The sequence below is a fragment of the Pimephales promelas genome, chromosome 6 (assembly GCF_988280905.1).
Source record: "Pimephales promelas chromosome 6, fPimPro1.hap1.1, whole genome shotgun sequence".
Classification (NCBI taxonomy): Eukaryota; Metazoa; Chordata; class Actinopteri; order Cypriniformes; family Leuciscidae; genus Pimephales; species Pimephales promelas.
In genome coordinates this window covers 20,000,415-20,024,374 of record NC_142774.1, presented here as the reverse complement: position 1 = coordinate 20,024,374, position 23,960 = coordinate 20,000,415, and the positions used below count along the sequence as shown (strand labels likewise).

The following is a 23,960-nucleotide window of genomic DNA, read 5'->3' as shown; positions in this document are numbered from 1 at the left end:
GATTTTTCAAGGATGTGTGAGCTTTTGTTAAACCATGAAGCTTGTGCAATGGCCCAATTGATAAGGTTTATTATGTTCTGAAGTTCAATCTACTGCATTACAACATTATTTCTATTACTTGTTGTAGTATGGTAAGTATATTAAAGTTTACAACATGTATATAAAATGTTAAAAGGAACAGCTATTTTGAATTCATTTTCTTAGTGTTTTCAAGTTTCTTAGTATGCAAAATATGATCTCTAGAATTTCTAGTGACCTAGAATAGTGTAGAATTGTTCTGTTAACATTTGATTTTTGGTTTTAACTGGCATTAAACAATGAGTTTGTCCTTTTAATTAGGGTTAGTTTTTTCTTTAAATAAATTTGTCAACTAAGTTTTATTTATTTGTCATGACATGTACAGAGACAGAATTGTTTCCTCATGATTTCATCAGATCTCTCAGATAGTGTTTTTGCTTTTCTGTTCCACTCTGGATGGACTCACTGCAGACTTGCTGAGACACAGACTCTCTGCTCAAACACAGACAGAGAGAGAACTGGAGAAAGGAAAAAAGACTTCAAAGGGAATTTAATGTTTTTTATCGAAGCCTGAGCCTCGGCTGTTTGCAGATCTCTCCCATTTTTTTCATTCTCTCTCTCTCTCTCTCTGCATCATAAATATGCATCTGCCATAGACAATGATTTGAGAAAGAGAAGCTGGTCTTTCAGATCACATATATCCCTCTTTGTTCCTTCCCCACTATCTCCTGTCATCATTATATGTGTTTCACTGCACATTCTTTGCATATTGAAATCTTTATTTGTCTCTTTGACTTTGTATTTCTTAATCTGCCCATCTCTGTTCAGTTAGAAAAAACATGGCATAATAATAATCAAAGTTGAGGGGGTAACGCAAGTTACGCAACCTGACTTAATCCTTGGCCTTTCGAAGCCCCTCCAAATTACTAACTTTTTTCTTTAAATAAATGGGTGAAACAATAAGTACAAGGCCTAGATATCTTTCATCCCCACGGTGGAGGGTGTTTTCCCACAACCACAGAAAAAGCATCAGAAAACAATATCATCTGCATTTGGCCTCAAAGTTATTGGCCAGTGGAAAGAAGGTCAAAGAAAAAAAACGAATTGATTGGCCGCTGAGAAGCATATGTACATTCTGATTGGAGAAGTGGTACGAGAGGGTCTTTTATAGCTGATGGCGGCTTGGTCTGCTGGTGAGAGAGATTAAACCCTGTGATTGGGCACGCTACCAGAGACATGCAGCTGTTTCACAGAGAGAAAAGAGAGGGGGAGGTCTCAATCCCCTCCCAATGCTGAGCAGTAGCGTTGTGTGTAAGGTACTCTGGGTATAGAGATGTGTGAGGGGAAGCGTTTTCATCTTTGTGTTGCGACCAATGCTCATTTCAGCTTCATGTTTCTTCAGATTGAGCTGCAGTAGACTTTTTTTTGGATTATTTAAATTATTTTCATCAGGCCATTACGGCGGCAGCTCTGAAACTTCAGCTGGAAGTACCTGTCAGGCCTTTTAAATAGTCTTGTTATAGCTGCTGTTTGTGATGATGAGAACATTGGTTAATGGAGTTCTGAAACATTCAAGCTGGTGCAGCGGTGAATCTGTGTATCAATTGGGATTGAATGAATGAGCAGCCATTTCTCTAAGGAACCGTTAACATGAGCAGAGTGAACTTGTAACTTCCTTTTGTGTCTCTGGTTGCTGGTTGATCAGATACAGAGACTTTGCAATTGTTTCAGGATTGTTTTAAATGGTCAGAAATGGATGTGATGACTGCATGTTGGAGAGGGCAGGTAAGTGAAGATATGTGCGAAACAGAAATCCACCTGTCTGATTTCATACATCAGTAGTGGATATGTAATGCTCTCCGGGTGTTTCTTTGTTAACATGTCATTGTGTCATCCACAGGACGAGCAGGCTGCCAAAGCGAAGGCTGAGAAAATCCGTGTGGCACTAGAGAAAATTAAAGAAGCCCAGGTGAAAAAGGTGAGTCAAAATCACTGTGAATCTCTGAATCCCTCCAAGGGTCAGTAAACCTCGTCTGTGTACAGCATGATGCAGCCCTTCACACGCTCTAGCAGGAGAAGTCATAGAACGAATGCACAGTAGAAAATAGGTCACCCATGTGTCTGAGAGACTCTGTCTGCTTAGAATGGAAGATGCACAAACAAGTCCTTCATAGCCATTGATGAGGGTTTTACTTCAAATCACATGTTAGTAGTTTTTTTTGTTGTGTAAACTGGTCTGGATTTTGGGGTTTATTTGTAAGCGACAATGTATCTTGTTACTCCATTGATCAGAATAGGGCTGTCAAAATAAATGCCACCAGGCACATACTAATACCAACCAAGTGAATGAATTAGATACAGTGATTAGGCCTCTTTAGCCAAGACAGATGACTGTTTCCATTTCATTTGGTGTAAAAAGAAAACTAACAGCTATGGTGCAGTGATACCGATACAGTATGAGACTGCGTCAAAAATGCTTTCAATAATAAAAGAAAAAAATGGCCTAATATAATGATATACAATGGGGTCCAAAAGTCTGAGACCACATTGAAAATCTGGGGGGGTGGGGGGGTCAATAAGAAATATTGGTAACACTTTACAATAAGGTTCATTAGTTAACATTAGTTAATGTATTTACTAACATGCACTAACCATGAGCAATACATTTGTTACTGCATTTGTTCATCTTTGTTAATGTTAGTTCATGAAAATACAGCTGTTCATTGTTTGTTCATGTTAGTTCACGGTGCATTAACTAATGTTAACAAGATTTTAATCAAGTATTAGTAAATGTTGAAAATAACATTAACAAAGATTAACAAATGCTGCATATGTGCTATTCATTATTAGTTCATATTAACTAATGTAGTTAACTAATGTTAACTAACGAACCTTATTGTAAAGTGTTACCGAAATATTTAATATTCTACTTGTGGAGTCCATGTGAGCTAAACTTTTCACTCAAATAGCTGAGAATATAATGTGTAAATTGTAATGAAAGAATTTAAGGGAAAAAAAAAGAAATATTTTTACTGCATGCAGTGTATGCTGTCCTGAGCACTGTCTTGAATAAAATTATATCCAGTTTAGTCCAAACCTAAGTCATAAAAACTTGCACTTGAAAATTGGTTATTCGGTTAAATTGAACACGTGAAAATTTGTGATTATTCTGCTAAAATTCTGTTGTTTCCTGCATTCATCTGTGTTTCAGTTTGCTATGGTTCTAAGTTTATACGCAATCATTTCCTACAATTGAAACATTGCACAAAGTGATAGATTGTTTGTGCTGAGGTCAAAGAATGAGGCAAGCCAGGTCCAGATGTGTGATATAGTGTGGGTCTGCGTGTTTGTTTGAACATATGTGTGAGAGGGAAGAGAGCATGAATTAACAGATTGTTTTCTGCTGAGACCAGGTTTGGAAAAGTGCCTCCTACTCCCTGATATTCTTATGACTTTCAGGACCTCTGGCAGTGCTGTCTGTTAATGTGCCTATGCAACACTTTCTCTCACTCCCCACTTTTTGTTCCTCACTCTCTGGAAGAAATAAAATTGGGTGTGAAATAGAGGGATGAAAGCCAGTTGTCAATTCTGTTCCCAGTTAGTCTTTATTAAAACTACGTTTCTGAAGATCCACATCATATTCCAATTCAGTTCATAAATCTTTGCACTACATATTTGTAACATACTGTTCTGTTTTTCTTATATACAATATCAAAACAAGTGCACAAACTTTAGATGCATGCCATTTGTTTGTTTCATTATATTTGAAACACTGTCTGAATTTTTTACTTGGATATAAGTGTGTTCCATCATGTTATATCTCTGGAGAAATATTTCACAATCTATATTAGTTATGATGATATATACATGCCTTGAAATATTTATGAACATAGCAATATACTTTGGGTTTGCTCACATTTCTGAATCAAATTCATAATCTTATGATGATTACATTGACAAACACTGTATTTATGTAGTGCATATTACAAAAAAACATTTGTCAAAACTAATAATTTAAAAGAAACCAGAAATATATTATATTCAAGGTTTGTTAAATGAAGTTTTTCACCCATCAGTTAATTTACTGGCCATTCAGTACTTCAAAAAGAAATTAGTATCAGCGATCCAATCAGCGGTTGCCGCGAGCATTACAGCTCACAACTGCTATTTTCACTGCATTACACTGTGTGTGTTGGTTTGGTGGGCGTTCCTGAGTTTATATCATTACAGCCCAACTACATAAGAAGAAATAAAACTCAGGGGCCCAGGGCCTCAGCGTGGAAAGAGTTTTATTTTCTCTTATTTGTTTTCAACTTAATAAGCAACACAAGCTTGACCCTGCGTCCTTTTCAGGATGTCATTCCACTTGTGAGTTTCTGGATGCGGTCGTTTTCTGCCGCCATCAGACGGCCACAATAGTTTGCTCTTGTGTTTGGGCATCCAACACACTGAGGTAGCTTTTGTGAATAGTTTGTGTTCCCATTGCGGGAATATGACTATGGCAGCGTTAAGATCAAGACTTGCTTACCTCAAGGGAGGTGCAGTCCCCTCGGCTATGCCCCGATCTAGTGCCTATTCTGGACCTCAGAATAGGCTGACTTCGGCGCTAAGCCAGGGTGATCTGAAGATTACCGTGAGGGCTTCCCCACCGAGGCAATCTTCGTGGGCCCCTCAGGCCTCACAAACGCTGTCATCGCTAGAGCCTCCAAAAGAGCCTGCTGGCTTACGTGGAATCCTCCACCACGTCCCAAACCTTCTCGGTTGGATGATTGGTTTCTCTGGTCTTCTCAGCTCACCGCCCTGGTGCCATTTATTCCTGAAGGTGCATGAGGAGCTCACTAGGATGTGAACGGCACCGTATAGTGCCAGAAGCCATCCTAGTGGCTCCTCCCTCTTCACCACCCTCGATGGCAGAGTGGCTAAGGGGTATGTGGATGTCCCGTCGGTGGAGCATTCTGTTGCAACGCTACTATGTTCAGCGTCCGCTTCCTCCTAGTGTGACAATCCATGCCTCCCATCCAAGGCATGTAAGTTTCCATCCAGTCTCACAACAAAGGCTTACAGAGCCTGTAGACAGGCTGCTTCCACCCTCCATGCCAGGCCCAGGCGCCCATGGTCATGCACGAGGGTGGCTCTGACCCAGAGCACCTCCGGTAGCTTTGTGCGGCAACTGACCTGACGAAGGAAACCGCACGTTCCGTTGGTCAGGCGATGTCCACCTTGGTGGTCCAGGAGCACTACCTTTGGCTTAAGCTGGCGGGTATGAGGGACACTATAGGCTATGTGCACAACCGTAGTTTCGACTTTCGAACTTCCGCTTTTGTCAGAAGTCGGCATATCAGTTTCCGTTCTACGACTGGTCATCCGCATCCACTAATAAACAAACAAGATGAGTGCTGCTGTTGTACGAAAAAAAGAGTTCTTAAACACATCTAAGTTTCTAAGAACTGTAGTGGATCTAACGTCCATTTCACACCCGTTTGCAGTGTGTGTTGCGGTGCAGGAGCGTGCTGTTAGTGCGTTCACATATTATGATGCGTTTGCACAGTGAATAACTGATCCGCGGCTGTACAACAAACACATACTTAATATTTTTATTATTTTTTGCGCGTTGATCAAAATGTCTATTTTGTGCAGCCACTGCGCACGAAGGTTGGTGTTTATCAGGAAGCAGTAGAAGCTCAAATGGCTGTTAGCGACTTGAAGCAGAGCAAAGTGCCACACAGCAGTCTCCTAGGCACCATGTAAACAGGTTAGGGCTTTCACTTTTCACTGATGTGGTATATAACAGCAGCACAGCGATCGTTTCCACGCCGAATATACTACTGCTGTGCTGCAAACGCTGGTGGTAAAAATGATAAAGATTGACCTGAAAATGTAGTAATTTCACTATAAATGCGTTTAATTAAATAAAATGTAGTAAATCTCACCATAAATGCACATTTAATAAAGGAAAACTATAATTTACTTCAACCAGGCGACAGAATGAACAACACTCGTCTCAATCGTGGAGGTGGAAAAATAAGTTATTTGTGACATGCAAGATCTATTGTTTTAAAATTAAAATGCAAAAGAAAAGGCAAGTCGGCTGCTTTTGTCAATTTCAAGTTTTAATTTAAATTATTTGCGATTTTAATATAGGAAATATTTGACTACTTGCTTGAGCAACTTGTAATTCATGGAGTAATAGCCCTAACTTACATTGTTTAAATTGTGTTTAAACGTGCATACAAAGAATCGCAATTCTTTTTGTTTTTAAAAATAAGTTGCAGCATAACTTCTGGACTTTAAATAAAAATATTAAGTATGTATTTGTTGTACAGCCACGGATCAGTTATTCACTGTGCAAACGCATCATAATATGTGAACGCACTAAAAGCATGCTCCTGCACCGCAACACACACTGCAAACGGGTGTGAAACGGACATTAGATCCACTACAGTTCTAAGAAACTTCGATGTGTTTAAGAACTCTTTTTTTCGTACAACAGCAGCACTCATCTTGTTTGTTTATTAGTGGATGTGGATGACCAGTCGTAGACCGGAAACTGATATGCCGACTTCTGACAAAAGCGGAAGTTCGAAACTACGGTTGTGCTCATACATATTACATATCGATTTCTGGATGCCCCTCTTCCAAGGTTGTTATACGGCGACGCGGTCGAGAGCTTTGCCTGGCAGGTCTCGGTCGCCATGAAGCAGGAATCCTGTCCCGGCGGACCGCTGCTGCTCCCACCCATCTCCAAGGTCGACCTCCTGCGTCGTCCTCCTCTACCGCCTAGCAACCACCGCAGCCATCACCCAGGCCTCTGCAAGCTGCAGGAAGCTGCAGGAATCAGGAGGCAAGCGGAGGTGCAAATGACCCTGAGATGGGTGACCCAGAGTTGGATCAGACTGCTCTTCAGGAGTTGGAAGCTGTTCGTTAAGTGGTGTTCTTCCCACCAGGAGAACCCCCGAACTTGGTCAATTAGAGCTGTGCTTTCCTTTCTGCAAGATGGGTTAGAGTGAAGGATGTCTCCCTCCACCCTTAAAGTGTATATTGCTTCTATTGGCACAAATCATGATGCAGTTGAGGGTAAGTCTCTGGGAAAGCACGACCTGGTCGTCAGGTTCCTGAGGGGGGCGAGGAGAATAAATCCACTCTATACCCTCTTGGGATTTGTCTCTGGTCCTTTCGGCACTTCAGAGACCACCCTTTGCAATAAGCTGAGTTAAAAATTCTGTCCTGTAAAACAGTACTCCTGGTTGCATTAACCTCTCTCAAGAGAGTAGGGGACCTGCATGCATTTTTCGGTCAACGACTCGTGCCTAGAATTCGGCCCGGCTAACTCTCACATGATCCTGAGACCTTAGCCCGGATACGTGACCAAAGTTTCTACCACTCCCCTCCAGGACCAGGTAGTGAACCTGCAAGCGCTGCCTTCGGAGGAGGCAGACCCAGTCCTGGCTTTTCTCTGTCCCTTTCACGTTCTGCCTTAATAAGTTGACAGAACGCAAAGCCTCAGGACCTCAGATCAGCTCTTTGTCTGTTACGGAGGCAGCAGAAGGGAAAGGCTGTCTCCAAGCAGAGAATGGCCCACTGGATAGTGGAATCCATCGCCTTGGGTGCCCTGCCCACCCAGGTTGAGAGCCCACTCCACTAGAAGTGTCGCTTCTTCGGCACTGGCACACGGAGCCTCACTGACAGATATCTGTAGAGCTGCGGGCTGGGTGAAACCTAACACGTTTGCTAGGTTTATAGCCTACGTGTTGAGCCGGTTTCTTCCTGTGTGCTCGCTTCAACCAGCTGGTAACACCGAAGTTCTTGCTTGCTGCGCCACTCCCCTCCACATGTAGTGAATACGTGCGCTTTTTTGCTCAAGTCGAGTTCCCCACTTAGGCGAATGCTGTTGATTCCCTTCACACCCCTTCAGCAGTCAGACATTGCGGAGCATCTGACACCAGTCCTAGTGCTCGTATGCTTGTGTAACTTGTGCTAGGCTGGGTTCCATATGTGGTGATCTCTGCAGAAATCCCATATGCATTTTCTTCCACGACCAGCTGCCTGTGGTGTGCCCGTGTCTTTCCCTTGGCAGAGCCCGCTCTGCCGTCACTGTCCGCTGTTGCCTCCCCCTTCGCAGGCTGGAGCCACCCCAGTGACATTCCATATGTTGCACTGCCGCTAACCAGCCAGTCCATATGTGTATTCTCCACGTTACCTCCCTTCGGGCAGGATGTGGCTTCCGCAGCGTCCTTCACCCCTAGAAAAGGCACGCTTTCCAAGTGTTATCCAAGAGTTCCACTGTTTGGGTTATAACGGAACAGCAGTTGAACTTGCTCTATGCAGGTTTTCCGCCTCAGTCAATTGGTGGTCTGAGAGTCTTTGCGTAGGGCGCTGGATGTGGAAGCAACCGTGATGTTTTCAATAGGGATCCCGATTACATTGTCACGTCAACATAACGATAAAGCAAAAATTAAATCAAGTATGTCTAAACGTTTGATTTGTTCTAGTGTATAATCTGTGAAATGTGGCTTACTATGAAAATGTATGTGTAAATATATTCAATATTGAATGTACTTGAATTAACCAAACTGGTCTTTCCTTTTAATCTTCTTCATCAGCTGGTGATACGTGTACACATGTCAGATGAGAGTTCAAAGACCATGATGGTGGACGAGAGGCAGATAGTCAGGCAGGTGCTGGATAGTCTGCTGGATAAATCTCACTGCGGTTACAGTCCAGACTGGGCCCTGGTTGAGACCATCCCTGAGCTGCAGATGGGTGAGGATGCTTGCACATGCTTGGATGACCTGTGAACCTGAGGGACAATATATAGATTATGATATACTTTATAATTCTCACTCCCTCTTACTTTGTCTTTTCCTCAGAGAGAATTTTTGAAGACCATGAGAACCTTGTGGAGAACTTGCTCAACTGGACCAGAGACAGTCAGAACAAACTCATGTTTATTGAGCGGATTGAAAAGTATGCACTTTTCAAAAACCCACAGGTGAAGCTCTATTGTTTGTTACATATATGCTGAAAACGTCTGATTAAACATTAGGCATTCTTTTTCAAACATAAATAACTCTTACCAAACCTTGGCTTTTAAACAGTAGTGTATGCACATATTATTAGATAAAGTTAGGCAGGGTAGGCAGTTTGTTTCTAAAACATTTTTTTCCCCCAAATTTGATTGAACTGTCTGTATATACCGAAAAAATATCTAAAATGTAAGTACTCTGAAAAGGAGAGTATAAAAATCGAGTGTCTGTAGTCCTCTCAGGGCTGCAATAAACACAGCTACTCTTTCCAATCAGAACGAATGCAATGATTGGCTTGGCGACTGTCGCTCTCCCTCATTACCATGGCTACCACCCCTGCTGCTACAGGATGCGTGTACCCGGTTAACTCGCTCATTTTGAAAGAGGAGAGGCACATACAGGCCGAAAGCTAGGAAGTCTCACAATTATGGCAGAAAAAAGAGCAGTCAAAATTATACTGAAATATTATTAAATTATAATTATTCAGAAATTTTGCTCTTCTCTCTTTGAAAGTACGAAAGTGATCAATTACTCTCTCATTGAAAGCAGTCATATTCCTGACTAGTTCCCTCTCCATGGAAAGCATAGCCAGTGCATTCAGACGTTCCTGTCCCATTACATTTATCAGGAATGTCTTGATTCGCTTTAAGGTTGAGAAACACCTCTGCATATCGGTGACACCTGTAGTTGTCCATGCGATGTCCGTCCCCAGTTCTCGGGATGGAAAAGAATGCAGGGGTAGCAGAATAAAGCATTAGCTACTTCGCAACCTGCTAGCCATTTTATCCGCTCACACCAGTTCCTCGAGAATCCTCTATTATATGATTTCCCGCCCTTTGTAGATACTTGTTTTATTTTTAAATTTGGTCTTGGTGGTCCTAACTCTTTAACTGACAATTTATCCTGATTACTACGACGGCTGAATGGAATTTCTTTTAATGACACGATAGAATTAACTGCCTTCGCCATAACGTTTGTTATGTTCAACTGGCCCAAGTTCAACTGGCCTCAACTCGCGAGATGTCCCAATAGTCTCTCTTGCTCTCGTTCTTTTTTATTTTTATTTTTTTAATCATATTTGATACAGATATTAAAGTAGTGTTTCATTTTTTTTGTTCAAATTCAAAATTGTTTTCAAATATTATCTGTCACTTAATCTTAAATATTTTTAATAGTATATGTTTGTTCCCACCAATCGCTGCACAAGTTAAGGATACGCATGATTACGTAAGCACGTTAGTGCGAGCCCTCCCGGAACCCATAGAGAATGCATTGCAGTGCCTGCAGTTCGAAAGAAAAAAAAACATTGTTGAAAGTAAGTCTATGGGATCACTGTGGCCGATTCTCAGCCAGAATAAAATTGGCCAAAAAGAGGCGGCACTCCACAGAACGTGACATGACGCTGATTGGACTATATCCAGACAGTGACGGCTAGCATAACTCTGTGGTTGAATGTGATTGAAAAAGTCCCTTTTACACTTTAGTGGTGCATCGCCCTATTGCCCTAATGAAGAAACCGCCTCTGCCTGCATATACAGTCAGTGCAGGCAAACAAGGCAAAAAAAAAAGGTGATGTCACTCCATGCACTGCGCTCCTCTCTGCTCGACGCTGGTAAACGCGCCCTCCAGCTTAGCAGTCGGCATCGCACGTTCATGTGTTTTGGGTTCATGTGCGTGGCCTTGGTAGGAGCCCAGAAGGGAGAGGGTGGGAGTTTCTATGTTGGATACTTTCAAAATCCAAATCTGCTAGTTTCTCAAACTTGCCTACCCTGCCTTTAAAGTAATAGTAATGAGTTATGATTTTTTTGTGTGTATGTGTGTACTGGAGCTTTAATATTCCATCACCCTGATTCAATTGTTGCATGTTGTGTTTCTAAGAACTATTTACTTGGGAGGAAGGAGACCTCTGAGATGGCAGACAGAAACAAGGAGGCACTGCTGGAGGTGAAACATACATTATAACACAACTGCATAATATGGCTAAAAATGTAGTTATAATGCAGCTGCTTTGTACAAAACATCAGATTTTAATATTTTTTTCCTTGTTTAACATGCAAATGAGTACATACACATGCAATTAGTGAATGTGACCCAAAGCCTTCATCACCGTGATGTTAATTTGGAAGTGACTGATAATTGTGATGGCTGACAGAGTTTATATCAGTCTAAATCTATCAAGATACATTTTTTTAGAATGCTTACTTGTGTTTTTGTATCTGTATGTCTTTAAGGAATGTTTTTGTGGAAGCTCAGTGTCTGTTCCTGAAATTGAGGGAGTGCTATGGTTGAAGGAGGATGGTAAAAAGTCTTGGAAGAAGCGTTACTTTCTGCTGAGGGCATCTGGGATCTATTTTGTGCCTAAGGGCAAAGCCAAGGTCAGTGTTATTGTGTGTGTCTATTTGGTGTCATGTTATCTTTAAATGGACATAGAACCTAATGAACTCTTGAGTGGAATTTCCTGTTTATGGATTCACTGAGGATACTCTACACAAACCATATGTTGTTTGTCATCCACTTTGACATCAACCCCCATGTCTTATTTTGTTATATAATTTTAAGTTGAAAATATTAGTTATTCATTACTTGATCAAATCTATTACAAGCATACAAACGAAACATGGGTTTTGTGTTGGTATCAAATTCTGTTAACGACATTTGCCAGTTAAGATTTGTCCCTGGATATTTGATTCTGCTTTGTTGTATCTGCACTTTATAGTATTGTTTTTCTAAATGTTTGCTTTTATCATCTCAATTTCCTACTGTAAATAAATTAACAACAGATGGTAATAAATATAAAACAATATTAATGTTTATTTTGAACGCTGTAGGCTTCCAGGGATTTGGTGTGCTTCCTGCAGTTGGACCATGTTAATGTTTATTATGGTCAGGACTACCGAAGCAAGTACAAGGCCCCCACTGACTACTGCCTGGCCCTTAAGGTGTGTGTTTATGTGCGTGTGTGATGTTATGGCTTGTGATCCTTAAGCCTGTTTTAATAGGTGTGCTCTTGTTTGTTACCTTTTTCCAAAATTAGATCATACTGATCTCAAACTTTTAAAAAGTAGTGCAATATTTTATTTATTATTATTATTTATCATTATATAATTTCATTATAATGTTCATATAATTATATAATAATCAGCAGGGATGCATTGAATTTACAAGACTTGACAATAAAAACATGTACAGTATATTGTTACAAAAGTTTTCTGTTTCAAATAAATGCTGTTCTTTTGAAATTAATCAAAAAAATGAAATTGAAAAGTGAACATGCTTTCAAAAGTGATTTAAATACCCCGCATACTGACATGACTGACCATGACTGTTAATGGCTGTTAAAAAAAAACGTCTCTGGTTACGTATGTAACCTTAGTTCCCTGAAGGGAACGAGACGCTGCGTGTAAACGCCGTGGGAACGCCTCTGCGTGACGAGTCATGAAGCACGTATGAAATCTGTCCAATGGCGAGACGGAACGTCATAGGCGGGGTGACGTATCGACCAGGAAACTATAAAGCATCCCCGAAACACAAGCGCAACAGCTTCTGATAGGACTGAAGCAAGCGCTCACGGGCATGCTGGGAGTATGGCATAGACACGCAGCGTCTCGTTCCCTTCAGGGAACTAAGGTTACATACGTAACCAGAGACGTTCCCATTCAGGGAACTTCGAGCTGCGTGTAAACGCCGTGGGAACGCTAATACCAACGCCGCCATGCGAGCAGGTGTCCGTTGTATGAATATCAGAGTGCACCTTCTGACGAAAGCATCTGAGCCCCAGGGGTGGAGCTGAAGTCCAGATGGTAAAACTTCACAAATGTGTGAGGTGAAGACCATCCTGCCGCCTCACAGATGTCACACAAGGGAACTCCTGATAAAAATGCCTTAGAGGCAGCCATACTCCGGGTTGAATGAGCCCGGACAGCCAAGGGAGAAGGCTGACCAGAGGACTCATAAGCAAGTGAAATGGCCTCGACCACCCACTTACTCATTCTCTGCTTAGACGCCGCAGAACCTCGATTAGGAGGCCCGAAGCAGACAAATAATTGTTCTGATTCCCTCCACAGGGCAGCTCTGTGGACATATGCGTCTAAGGCCCTCACCGGGCAGAGCAGATTTAGTTTCTCCTGGTCTGGTGTCCGAAACGGAGGAGGACAGAAGGCCTGTAGCACTATAGGTTTGACAACCGTAGTTGGAACCTTCGGAACATACCCCGGTCTAGGGAGGATGAAAGCCTTCGCCCTACCGGGAGCAAATTCCAAGCACGAGGGGGAAACCGACAGCGCCTGAATATCTCCAATCCTCTTTAGGGAAGAGATGGCTAGGAGAAAGATGGTTTTGAGAGTAAGAAACTTCTCAGGCACCTCATCAATGGGCTCGAAAGGGGCTAAACAGAGCCCCTCCAACACAACCGCTAGATCCCAGGTCGGTACCCTCGTACGCACTACCGGCCTCAGCCTCAGGATACCACGAAGGAAACGGGTTACCAGGGGATGTCTCCCAAGAGAAGCTCCACTCAAAGGGACATGGTAAGCAGATAGGGCCGCCATGTACACCTTTAGTGTGGAGTACGATAACCCTGTGGAGAAGCGTTCCTGAAGGAATTCCAGCACTGCCGGCAACGGGCAGTTAACTGGATCCAACTGTCGCTCTCCACACCAAGAGGTGAACAGTTTCCACCTCGAGGCATACAACTTCCTCGTGGATGGGGCTCTGGACTGGAGGATGGTCTCCACGACCTCAGTCGAGAGACCTGAATCTATGAGCTGGGCCCCCTCAGAGGCCAAGCCCACAACCTCCACAGTTCCGGACGGGGGTGGAGTATCCCCCCGTCCGCTTGAGACAGAAGGTCCCTCCTGACCGGAATCTCCAGAGGAGGACCCTCGAGAAGGGAAATCAGGTCCGCAAACCATACCCTGGTTGGCCAACGGGGGGCCACCAGAAGTACACTGGCCCCCTCCTGGCGAATCCTTTCCAGAACCCCTGGGAGCAGAGCAATCGGGGGAAAAGCGTACAGGGGTGCCCTCGGCCACTCCTGTACCAACGCATCCAGCCCCAATGGAGCTGGAGGACTCAGGGAAAACCACAGCGGGCAGTGTGAGTTCTCCCTGGACGCAAAGAGGTCCACTTCGGCCCGACCGAAGTGTCTCCAAAGGAGCTCCACCACCTCGGGGTGAAGTCTCCACTCCCCGGGCCTCGGCCCCTGCCTCGACAGGATGTCCGCTCCCCGATTTAAGTATCCTGGGATATAAATCGCTCTCAGCGACCGAAGTTTCCCCTGGGACCACAACAGGATCTGGCGCGCCAGCTTGTACAATGGACGTGAGCGCAGACCCCCCTGGTGGTTTATGTAAGAGACCACAGACATGTTGTCTGACCGGACAAGAACATGATGATCTCTGAGGTCTGGGAGAAAGTGTTTCAAAGCCTGAAACACCGCCATCATCTCTAGACAATTTATATGCCATCGGAGATGATGGTCTTGCCACAGCCCGCGGGCCGAGCGACCACTCATGATCGCTCCCCAGCCCGTGAGAGGCATCCGTCGTCACCGTTACCCGGCGACACGGAGCTCCCAGCGCAGGTCCCAGGGACAGGAACCAAGGTTCTTTCCACATAGCCAGGGCACGGAGACCACGTCGCGTGACCTTGATCTTGCGGAGCGGGTTTCCCCTCGGGGAGAACCCCTTGGTCCTGAGCCACCACTGTAGTGGTCTCATGTACAGCAGGCCGCACGGTAACACGTTGGATGCTGCTGCCATCAGACCCAGAATTCTCTGGAATTCCTTTACAGTGAGTGACTGGCCTAGCTTCACTTGCGTGACAGTCGAGATAATCGAGGCTATACGAGCCGGCGACAGACGTGCCTGCATCGTCGTCGAATCCCATACCACGCCTAGAAAAGTGGTCCGCTGAACTGGCGAAAGCACACTCTTCTTGGCGTTGAGTCTCAACCCCAACCTTCTGATGTGGGCGAGGACGGCATCTCGATGCCGAATCGCCTGATGCTCTGATTGAGCCAGAATCAACCAATCGTCGATGTAATTTAAAATGCGAATGCCCTGGAGACGCAGCGGAGCCAAGGCCGCGTCCATGCATTTCGTGAAGGTTCGAGGAGATAACGCTAGGCCGAATGGAAGGACCCGATATTGGTACGCTTCGCCCCCAAAAGCGAACCTCAGGAACTTCCGATGTTGCGGAAGGATGGAGATATGGAAGTACGCGTCTTTTAGGTCTATCGTGACAAACCAGTCCTCGGACCTGATCTGTGACACGATCTGCTTAAGAGTCAGCATTTTGAACTTGAGCTTCCCTACTGACTGATTTAAGAGGCGCAGGTCTAAGATCGGGCGCAGCCCCCCATCCTTCTTCGGAACAATGAAGTACCGGCTGTAATACCCCAGCTCTCTGTCGGGAGGAAGAACTCGTTCTATCGCCCCCTTCATTAGCAGAGCTTTCACTTCTTGTTCCATAACCAGAGCCTGCTCGGGGGTCACCACTGTGGGCAAAATCCCCCGAAAACGAGGTGGACGCGACCTGAACTGGATCGCGTACCCGCGTTCGATAGTCTGCAGGACCCAACGAGATATATTTGGAAGACTTCCCCATTCTACCAGAAATTCTACTAAGGGTACCAGTCTTTTGAGACTGGCCTCTGGAGTAGTTTTTAAAACAGAAACAGCGCCCTGTGACCGCGCACAGGCAGGGTTCAACGACCGTTCTGTATCGCTCCTCGGAGCAAACGAGCGTCCCTCGGGAAATAGCTCGCTGGGACCGTCTGCACCCCCCATTACAGGCAGGGTTGGCAGAACGAACCCCTAAGGGCACCGAGAGAGAGCGGGCGCCGGATTCAGCGGCGAACACCTCTGTCTCACGGTGGGGACCACCCTCAGTAGCCTGACACCAGTGGCGTCAGGACTTCTTCGACGAAGCCTTCCTGGCGACAATAACCGTCCTCAGATCGGTTCTATCCCGGGAAGACCTCGCCTGAGAACGCCGCGTCTCAGCCCAGTTTTGCTGGGGAGGAGCCCGAGACGCGACGCTCTTCTTCTGCTGCGCCCTATGCGAGGAACCCGACGGGCGGGTCTGCTCTCGCCCAGCAGCCCCCGAAGGATGAGTACGGACGGGGAGACATTTCTGGAGCGCCGCTGCCTGCTTTTTTCCCTCTTGGAATCTCTCAATCACTGCGTTCACAGAACCACCAAAAAGACCTTCGGTCGACAGCGGCGCATCCAGGAGAAAAGCTTTATCTTTCTCCTTCATATTAGCCAGATTTAGCCATAAATGCCTCTCCGTGGCCACCAGGGCTGCCATAGAGCGGCCGACTGATCTGGCCGTCTCCTTGGTGGCACGGAGAGAAATATCTGCCGCCTGACGCAGCTCATTAATCACGTCAGTGCTGACGACCTCCCCCTCGCTCATATCCTTCAGCAGATCTGCTTGATACGCCTGGAGGATGGCCATCGTATGCAAGCAAGATGCTGCCTGTCCCGCCGCTGAATAAGCTTTGCCCACCAAAACCGAAGTATTTCTGAGTGGCTTGGTGGGCAACGCCGGTGTTTTAAAAGACGATGCCGTCTCAGGAGAAAGATGGCTCGCCAAAACTTCCTCCATCCTCGGCATCGCCCCATAACCGTGTCCCCTAGACCCAGCAATATTAGCGTACATAGAGGTCTGTTGTGTCAAAATTCTAGCTGACACTGGTTTGTTCCACGATCTACACACCTCGGTGTGTAGATCGGGAAAAAATGGCAAACACCGGCGTGGAGGTAGTGAGTGTGATTTTAAAAATCTCTCATCCATTTTACTTTTTACTCTCGACTCTTGTTTTTCAACTGGCCATTCAATGGTTAATTTTTCCACAGCCCGAGTCAAAACCTCCATCAGCTCTACATTCGCGGGAGACTGGGATGGCGAGTCCCCGATCTCCACTGAGTCCATAGACTCTGCATCCACACTTTCAACATCCAGCTCCTCAGAACTGGATAATTGAAGTGATGGCGCCTCAGCCCGGGCAGGAGAAACCGCAACGCGGACCCCCGCAGCGAGAACTGAGGCACTGGATCTACCAGGTAAGGGCAGAGAAAGGGCGGGGCCCGTCTCAATCCCCGCTGATAGATCCATCTGCGAACCCCACGACGCAAGCCTTCGCTGTGCCTCGGCAGCAGCGGGACCCGAGCCGCGGGGAGCGCGCACCGAACCACTCTCCTCGAAGAGTGCCCGGCGGGAGCGAAGTGTCTTCATGGACAGACACTCGCAGTGCTCACAGCCGGCCCCTTCGAGAGCCGACTGAGCATGCTGCACTCCCAAACAAACAACACACAGATCGTGTGTATCCCCACCCGTGATGAAGCGAGGGCAGGGATGAACACACTTTCTGAAATTCTGCTGTTGTTTGCTCGCCATATTTCCAATATATATATATATACAATATCAGACAGACAGACAATATTCATACATAGAGCGCTTGTGAAGACTCAGAAGCTGTTGCGCTTGTGTTTCGGAGATGCTTTATAGTTTCCTGGTCGATACGTCACCCCGCCTATGACGTTCCGTCTCGTTATTGGACAGATTTCATACGTGCTTCATGACTCGTCACGCAGAGGCGTTCCCACGGCGTTTACACGCAGCTCGAAGTTCCCTGAATGGGAACTGCATTGCCATCACAGGAATACATTTTAAAATCTATTAAAAATGGAAACCAGTTACTTAAAATTCGTAATAGTATTTCACTGTTTTTATTGTATAAACAGTGAATAAATGCAGCTTTGGTGAGCATAAGCGACTTCTTTCAAAAACATTTAAAAAAATCTGATAGACTCCAAACTTTTGAATGGCAGTGCATCTCAACAAACCTTAGCTAATGAAACAACTCTGTACTCAAACATTTGGTAATTGAGTGATGTCAGATCCCGGAAGTCTAATGGTGCGTTCAAGTCCTCCTAGGAAGTTCGTACTTACGAGGTGGGAACGACGGCAGGTGTGATCAAGTCACTTTTGTTGGAGTAAGATCAGTGGCGGTTCTACTTTGAATTACACACAGGGCGAGACCCTCTTCGGGGCGCCCCCCGAAAAAAAATAAAAATAAAATAAAAAAATAAAAACACTTTGCATATTATAGGCTACTGTAAAAACACATAATTAAAGTTGATTTTAGTTGATCATTATGAAAATTATTAGATAATATAGTGACCAAAATCATCACATACACAGAATCTTGTTCAAAAAGCCTAATACACAGTGAAATCAATTCACCAAGTTAATAACATTAAAATTTTGTTTTAAAGGAGTGTCTTTTATCTTACCTACAAAACTTTAAAAAAGGTTAACAAAAAAAAGGTTTTATAAAAAGATAAACCTCATATTTCAGCATTTAAATCATCTCTATAAAAAGAATGAGTCAATAAAGATACATTCCTGACATTTATAATGCACAGTAGCTTATCTTTTATTAATAATAGTAAAATTCGTACCGATTTTCCCATGGCTGTCGATGTCGTTGCTATAGAACCATGCACTCATTACACTGCGCTCTCCACAACGACAAAGAAGTTTTAGTAGCTAATGTATTTCCACCAGAAAAACGCTTGCTGTAGCTCTGCTAAAAGATTTATTTACAGAGAAGAGAAAAAACACACAAGTGTTTGGGTGCACGTGCACTCCCATACTGAAAAGTTTATGAGCGCGCTCCCCGTGAGTGCATAATGAGCGCGCTTCCCGTGCGCCTTGAATCATAGAGGATTTGAAATACTGACCTCGAGCGTGTGCTTTGCTTTTTTATGTTTTTAATTAATTTATGAACAACTGCAAACTTAAGCCTGACAATATCACTGTTAATAAATACCTTTAAGTATTGTGGTGTTTCTCACTGACACTTCCCCAACTTGTAAAAAACGGGGCTTAAAGAAAATCCCGAGCTTCCCACACGTATTTACCATTGCGGTGGCATTCATGTGCGTTCAACTCATAAATACGATCTTTACGAGATGACTTGGACGCACCAAAATTCACTGCTGGTTCTTTCGAGATTTTCCTATGGGATTTTATAATGGGGTTTTTCAATGTATGAGTAAAAAAAAAAAAAGAATAAAACATGACACAGACTCACACCCCAAACTGTCTTATCTAGTTACTTATTAAAAACTCATGTTTTCAAAAATGAACGTAACTGCTTTAGACTTCCACTAGGGGGCCTCAGTGATCCTCCAGGCCATAAACTCTTGTTGCTGCCCTCTAGTGGTTCATAAGTATTAGCAAGCCAAATAAATTGAACAATTGTCCTCTTCATTGTCTTGGTAACATTATTGATTGTGCCCACAGCACCCTCAGATCCAGAAGAAGTCACAATACATAAAATACCTGTGCTGTGATGATGTCAGAACTCTACACCAATGGGTCAATGGGATTCGTATTGCCAAGGTAATACCATGGCTTTTCCTGTCCTTTGTTTTATTAATGAATTTATATAAACCTATGGCCACTCAACGTGCTCTTCTAGTACAAGTTAATAGGCCAAATTATTTATACAACTAACATTCTTCTGTATTTGAAAAATAACTTGTTGCCAGAGCTCACATTAGAAATTTCTTAAGCCTAATCTCTGCCCATTGTGTTTTATGCACAGTATGGGAAGCAATTGTATGTGAACTACCAGGAAGCCATGAAGCGCACTGAAGCTGCCTATGACTGGTCTTCTCTCTCCAGCACCAGCACCAAGTCAGGAACAAGCTCAGTCAGTATACCTGGTGAGTAACTCAAACCTACTTTGAGTTACAATTTCCATTGCCCTTTACATTGCGCAAATTAAATTGCGAATTGAAAATACGGCAATTTCACAAAAAGTCACATACATTGCAAATACGCTTTTATGAGGTGAGTTTTCCAGGCAGTTTGAAAAAGGAATATTTTGCAAAATTGCAATGGAAAATATGTGTATGCGATATATGTAAACCTACAGTACCAACATGCAGTGGTGGAAAGAGTTGGAGAGAGCGGGGCACAACCTAACGCTTTTTGGTTTTGGCTCAATTAATTAAAAAATAATTAGGTTAGATTAATACTTTTTTTACACAAGCAACATACACATCTCTGCTACAAATGAACACTTAAAGTTTTTTTCTAGGACCTACCATTTTCGTACAGTTGGACTGAAAGTGATAGAAGTGCAAATGTGACAACTTACCCCATATGCGGGGTTAATTGTAACAGACAGAGGGGTTAGTTGTAACACTTGTGTGTAACACACATAATTCAGTAATATTTTATTTGTATAGTTTGATATTGTTTGTGCATCTGTATAGACAGATATCCATACATATCCCTCATCCAATCATCCTTCTATTATGGATCAATATCATGGATAGAGACATAGAAAAGGGCTGCATAGTTTTGCAATAAATAATAATAAATAAAATTATAAATATTGTAATTTCAATTAAATTAGATTTGTGTGTGGCAGCTGCATGATGTACAATTATTATTATTATTATTAATAACAGTAATGATAATACAAATGAGCTTAAAATAAAAATTTAAAGGGTTTATTGCATTAATAACAGGCCATATTTTTTATAAATAAACAAGTTATCATTCATAGTGCACTAAATTTTAAACATTTTAAATCCCAACATTGTTTGTGAAAGTCTAAAAAAGTTAAATGTACACTCAAACCTGAAAAGTTGTGTGGCTCCGTTTTCATTTGATTCTCATTGTACACTTGGAGGCTTAGTTGTAACACTCTGTTAGAATTAACCCCGCTGTGTATTACATATGTTAACCCTAGCTAACAGTCGCTAGGAATAGCTGACATGTTTCAAAACATTGCTATATGTTTGAGCCAACAAGACAGTGATTAAGGCAATATACAGTTAGATTTGGAAAAGTATACACCCAACTCAGAAACCGAAAAAAAAACTATGATGAAAAAAATTACTATTCATGGTGTCAAAACACTCTTTGTCCAGTATCTTCACGAAATATAATTAAAACTTTCCGCAAATTCGCGGGAGACCGTCTTCTGGCAGCAAGAGAAAAATAGCGGAAAGATGGCCGGTGTTCTGTCGATTTTTGCTGCCTTGTCGAAAAAGGAAATCTCGATGGGTAGCATAAATTGTCAGAACACCTGTTTGATCCTGACGAACTATGTAAACGGTCCGTGTTACATTTAACCCCGCGTTAGGTTGTGCCCCGCGCTCCCCAAAAACGTACTCAAGTAAAAGTACCATTACATTCCAAAAAATGTAGTGTGAGTAGAGTAAAAAGTTCTTGTCCAAAAAACTAGGCTACTTGAGTAAGAGTAAAAAAGTAGCTTATTTAAAAGTACTCATGAGTAGTGAGTACTGAGGTGCGGATTCTACCCCTTATAATAAACACTGTGCAATTTATATTACAATTTATATAAAAAAAAATGCACATACTGTAACTCACATTATATTTTGTTCTTTGTAAGAAAGATTGAAGAATATCCATCTTTTAAAAAAGCATTAAATCATATTATTTGGGGGGAAAAGCATTTAAAATTAGGCGAAAAGCCACTGAGCCTGAGCATGCTATTGTTGCACATAAAATATCAATATTCATAACTGTGCAAAGAATTCAAAAACCTTTAGAAACTCATATGATAGTTCAGCAGCATCACACACCAAGAGATGGGTTAAAAAGAGAGATTAAAAAATACCCAATTTCTCTCCAAAACGGTACCAATGTTTGTGTACAAAACAGTGTTTTGATAAATGAGAATCACTAATATTATCATACTACATCAACTAATGCACTTAAAAAGGCTAAGATAGTGAGCTAACACTAATTACACACTTTAATTCCACGCTATTAAATATGTTACAATTTAAACGTAATGCACATTGTTCTAGAAGGGTGGCACATCATCCTTTACATTTTACACGGCTACATTTACTCACATTGTAATGCTGATAATATAATTTGTAAGGAAAATTGAGCATTAAATAGGGAAGTTATATCCAAGAAACTTTTACAAAAGAAACAAACAAACAAACACACTTTGTCTCTTTGTCTCTGAAGTTTTATCAGCAGCATCTACAAACAAAACAAAAAAAGTTCAACATGAAAAATGTTTTTGCGCATAAGTGCACTTGCCAAATGAAGACGGATCGTATAATGGATCAATCAAAAACGTTGTTTATTAACGAGCTGTGCTAATTTCTGATTAAGAAATGCAGTTCAAGTTAACGACATGGTGCACCGATTCTGAGCGGCATGGCGAGCGCGAGACGCGGCAGTGCACAGATCGTGACGTGCGTCTCTATATAATGTGATTGTGAAGTAAATGGGAGCGGGGAATTCACAGCATTATGAACTCGTCGCGCAATTCCCCAACCTCAGACCAAATGTTAGGCCCTGTAGACAGGCCAGCCTATATAAATATCATATTAAGCAGAAATGTGAAATGTACCTTAGCATATTAGAGGAAGACGCTGATATCTGGATTAAATGGGCTTTATGCCCAGCTGCACTACTTCCTGAACTTCAGCCAGCTCCTTGTTTCCTGTCTGCCATTATTGGACAAATTGATTAATTCAGGTGTGTCTGATTATTGTTGCCATGACTACTGAGGTCAGGTACACCTGAATTAATCAATTTGGCCAATAATGGCAGACAGGAAACAAGGAGCTGGCTAAAGTTCAGGAAGTAGTGCAGCTGGGCATAAAGCCCATTGATGCGTGAAGAATGCACTTCCACAGCAGTCACGAGTAACAGGAATAGGCGGTTAAAGTTTTCTATGCTTAATTTGAATTGATGACAGTCACGAGACCGATGACTCGATCCAATCACGTTGATGGATAAAAATAAAATAAAATTAAAACAAGCATGTAACGAGTAGCCTAATGACCACAAACAAATGGAAAATAGTGGAGAAAAAGTACCGATCCATCACTTAAAATGTACTCAAGTAAAAGTAAAATTACACAATTTTAAACTTACTCAAAAAAGTACAATTTCTGAAAAAAACTACTTAATTACAGTAATGTGAGTATTTGTAATTCGTTACTTTACACCCCTGCCAACATGCGTTACCATGATGTTTGGAAATGACTTATCACCAGAGGAAAAAATTGTTTTAGTCGCATAACAGTGGTTAATGAAAATGTCATAATTTCGCAATAGTTTTTTATCGACATTTCGGAAATATCGCGAAATTCTTGCGCAATTCTTTAATCGAAACCAGGCTACTGACTTATCCTTTATACACTTTTTTCATGTTTTTCTACTGAAATTTCTAGAAATATAAACATTGGCAGTTCTGGAGAATATCCTTTTTAATGGAATATTAGTGATTTTACTGATTTGCATTACTGTAAGTGTATGGGTTATTGTTAATATTTAATCTGTTTTTGCTTAAAGAGTCGCAGTCAAATCACTCTAGCCAGACAGACAGTGGTATGTCCGATGGCACTTCATCCTCCCATGCCCGCTCCCAGAGTGTGGTCAGTTCAATCTTCTCTGAGGCCTGGAAGAGAGGGACTCAGATAGAGGAGAGCACAAAGGTGAGTTCTTCTTTCTCTATTTGTTCTGGAGAGATACATCTTTGCTCTTTACCTGCCACTTTCTTCAATTAATCTCTTGATAAAACACCAAGATGAACCAATTATTTAAAGGAAAATTTGACACAAATGTGAAAATTCCATCATTATTTGCTCACCTTCATGTCCTAAACCTGTGTGACTTTCTTTCTTTTGTGGAACACAAAAGGATTCTGTTGACTGTGCTGGTCACTTTTCTCCATGCAGTTGCAATAAATTATGTAATAATTGATGCAATTATGTATTCAATGATATCGAACCCTTATAGCTTTGTATGAGAAACTAAGGTTTTCAGTCAGTTGCATCTTAAATTCTGGTCTTTTTCACACAGTGTTCCTGTGTGGTTTAAGAAGAATTGGAATAT

At 42.6% G+C, this 23,960-nt stretch overlaps 1 protein-coding gene across 6 annotated transcripts in view; it reads left to right on the top strand.

Moving 5' to 3' along the window:
* Positions 1–23,960, top strand: part of raph1b (Ras association (RalGDS/AF-6) and pleckstrin homology domains 1b) — a 181,991-nt gene that overhangs the window by 152,442 nt on the left and 5,589 nt on the right. For all 6 annotated transcript variants that reach the window (XM_039672003.2, XM_039672002.2, XM_089132243.1 and 3 more), the window contains 9 exons: positions 1,919–1,996; positions 8,619–8,778; positions 8,886–9,007; positions 10,920–10,985; positions 11,273–11,416; positions 11,870–11,980; positions 19,359–19,457; positions 19,663–19,783; positions 23,418–23,560. In XM_039672003.2, the coding sequence (XP_039527937.2) occupies positions 1,919–1,996; positions 8,619–8,778; positions 8,886–9,007; positions 10,920–10,985; positions 11,273–11,416; positions 11,870–11,980; positions 19,359–19,457; positions 19,663–19,783; positions 23,418–23,560 (1,044 nt within the window). The remainder of the gene's footprint in view (positions 1–1,918; positions 1,997–8,618; positions 8,779–8,885; positions 9,008–10,919; positions 10,986–11,272; positions 11,417–11,869; positions 11,981–19,358; positions 19,458–19,662; positions 19,784–23,417; positions 23,561–23,960) is intronic.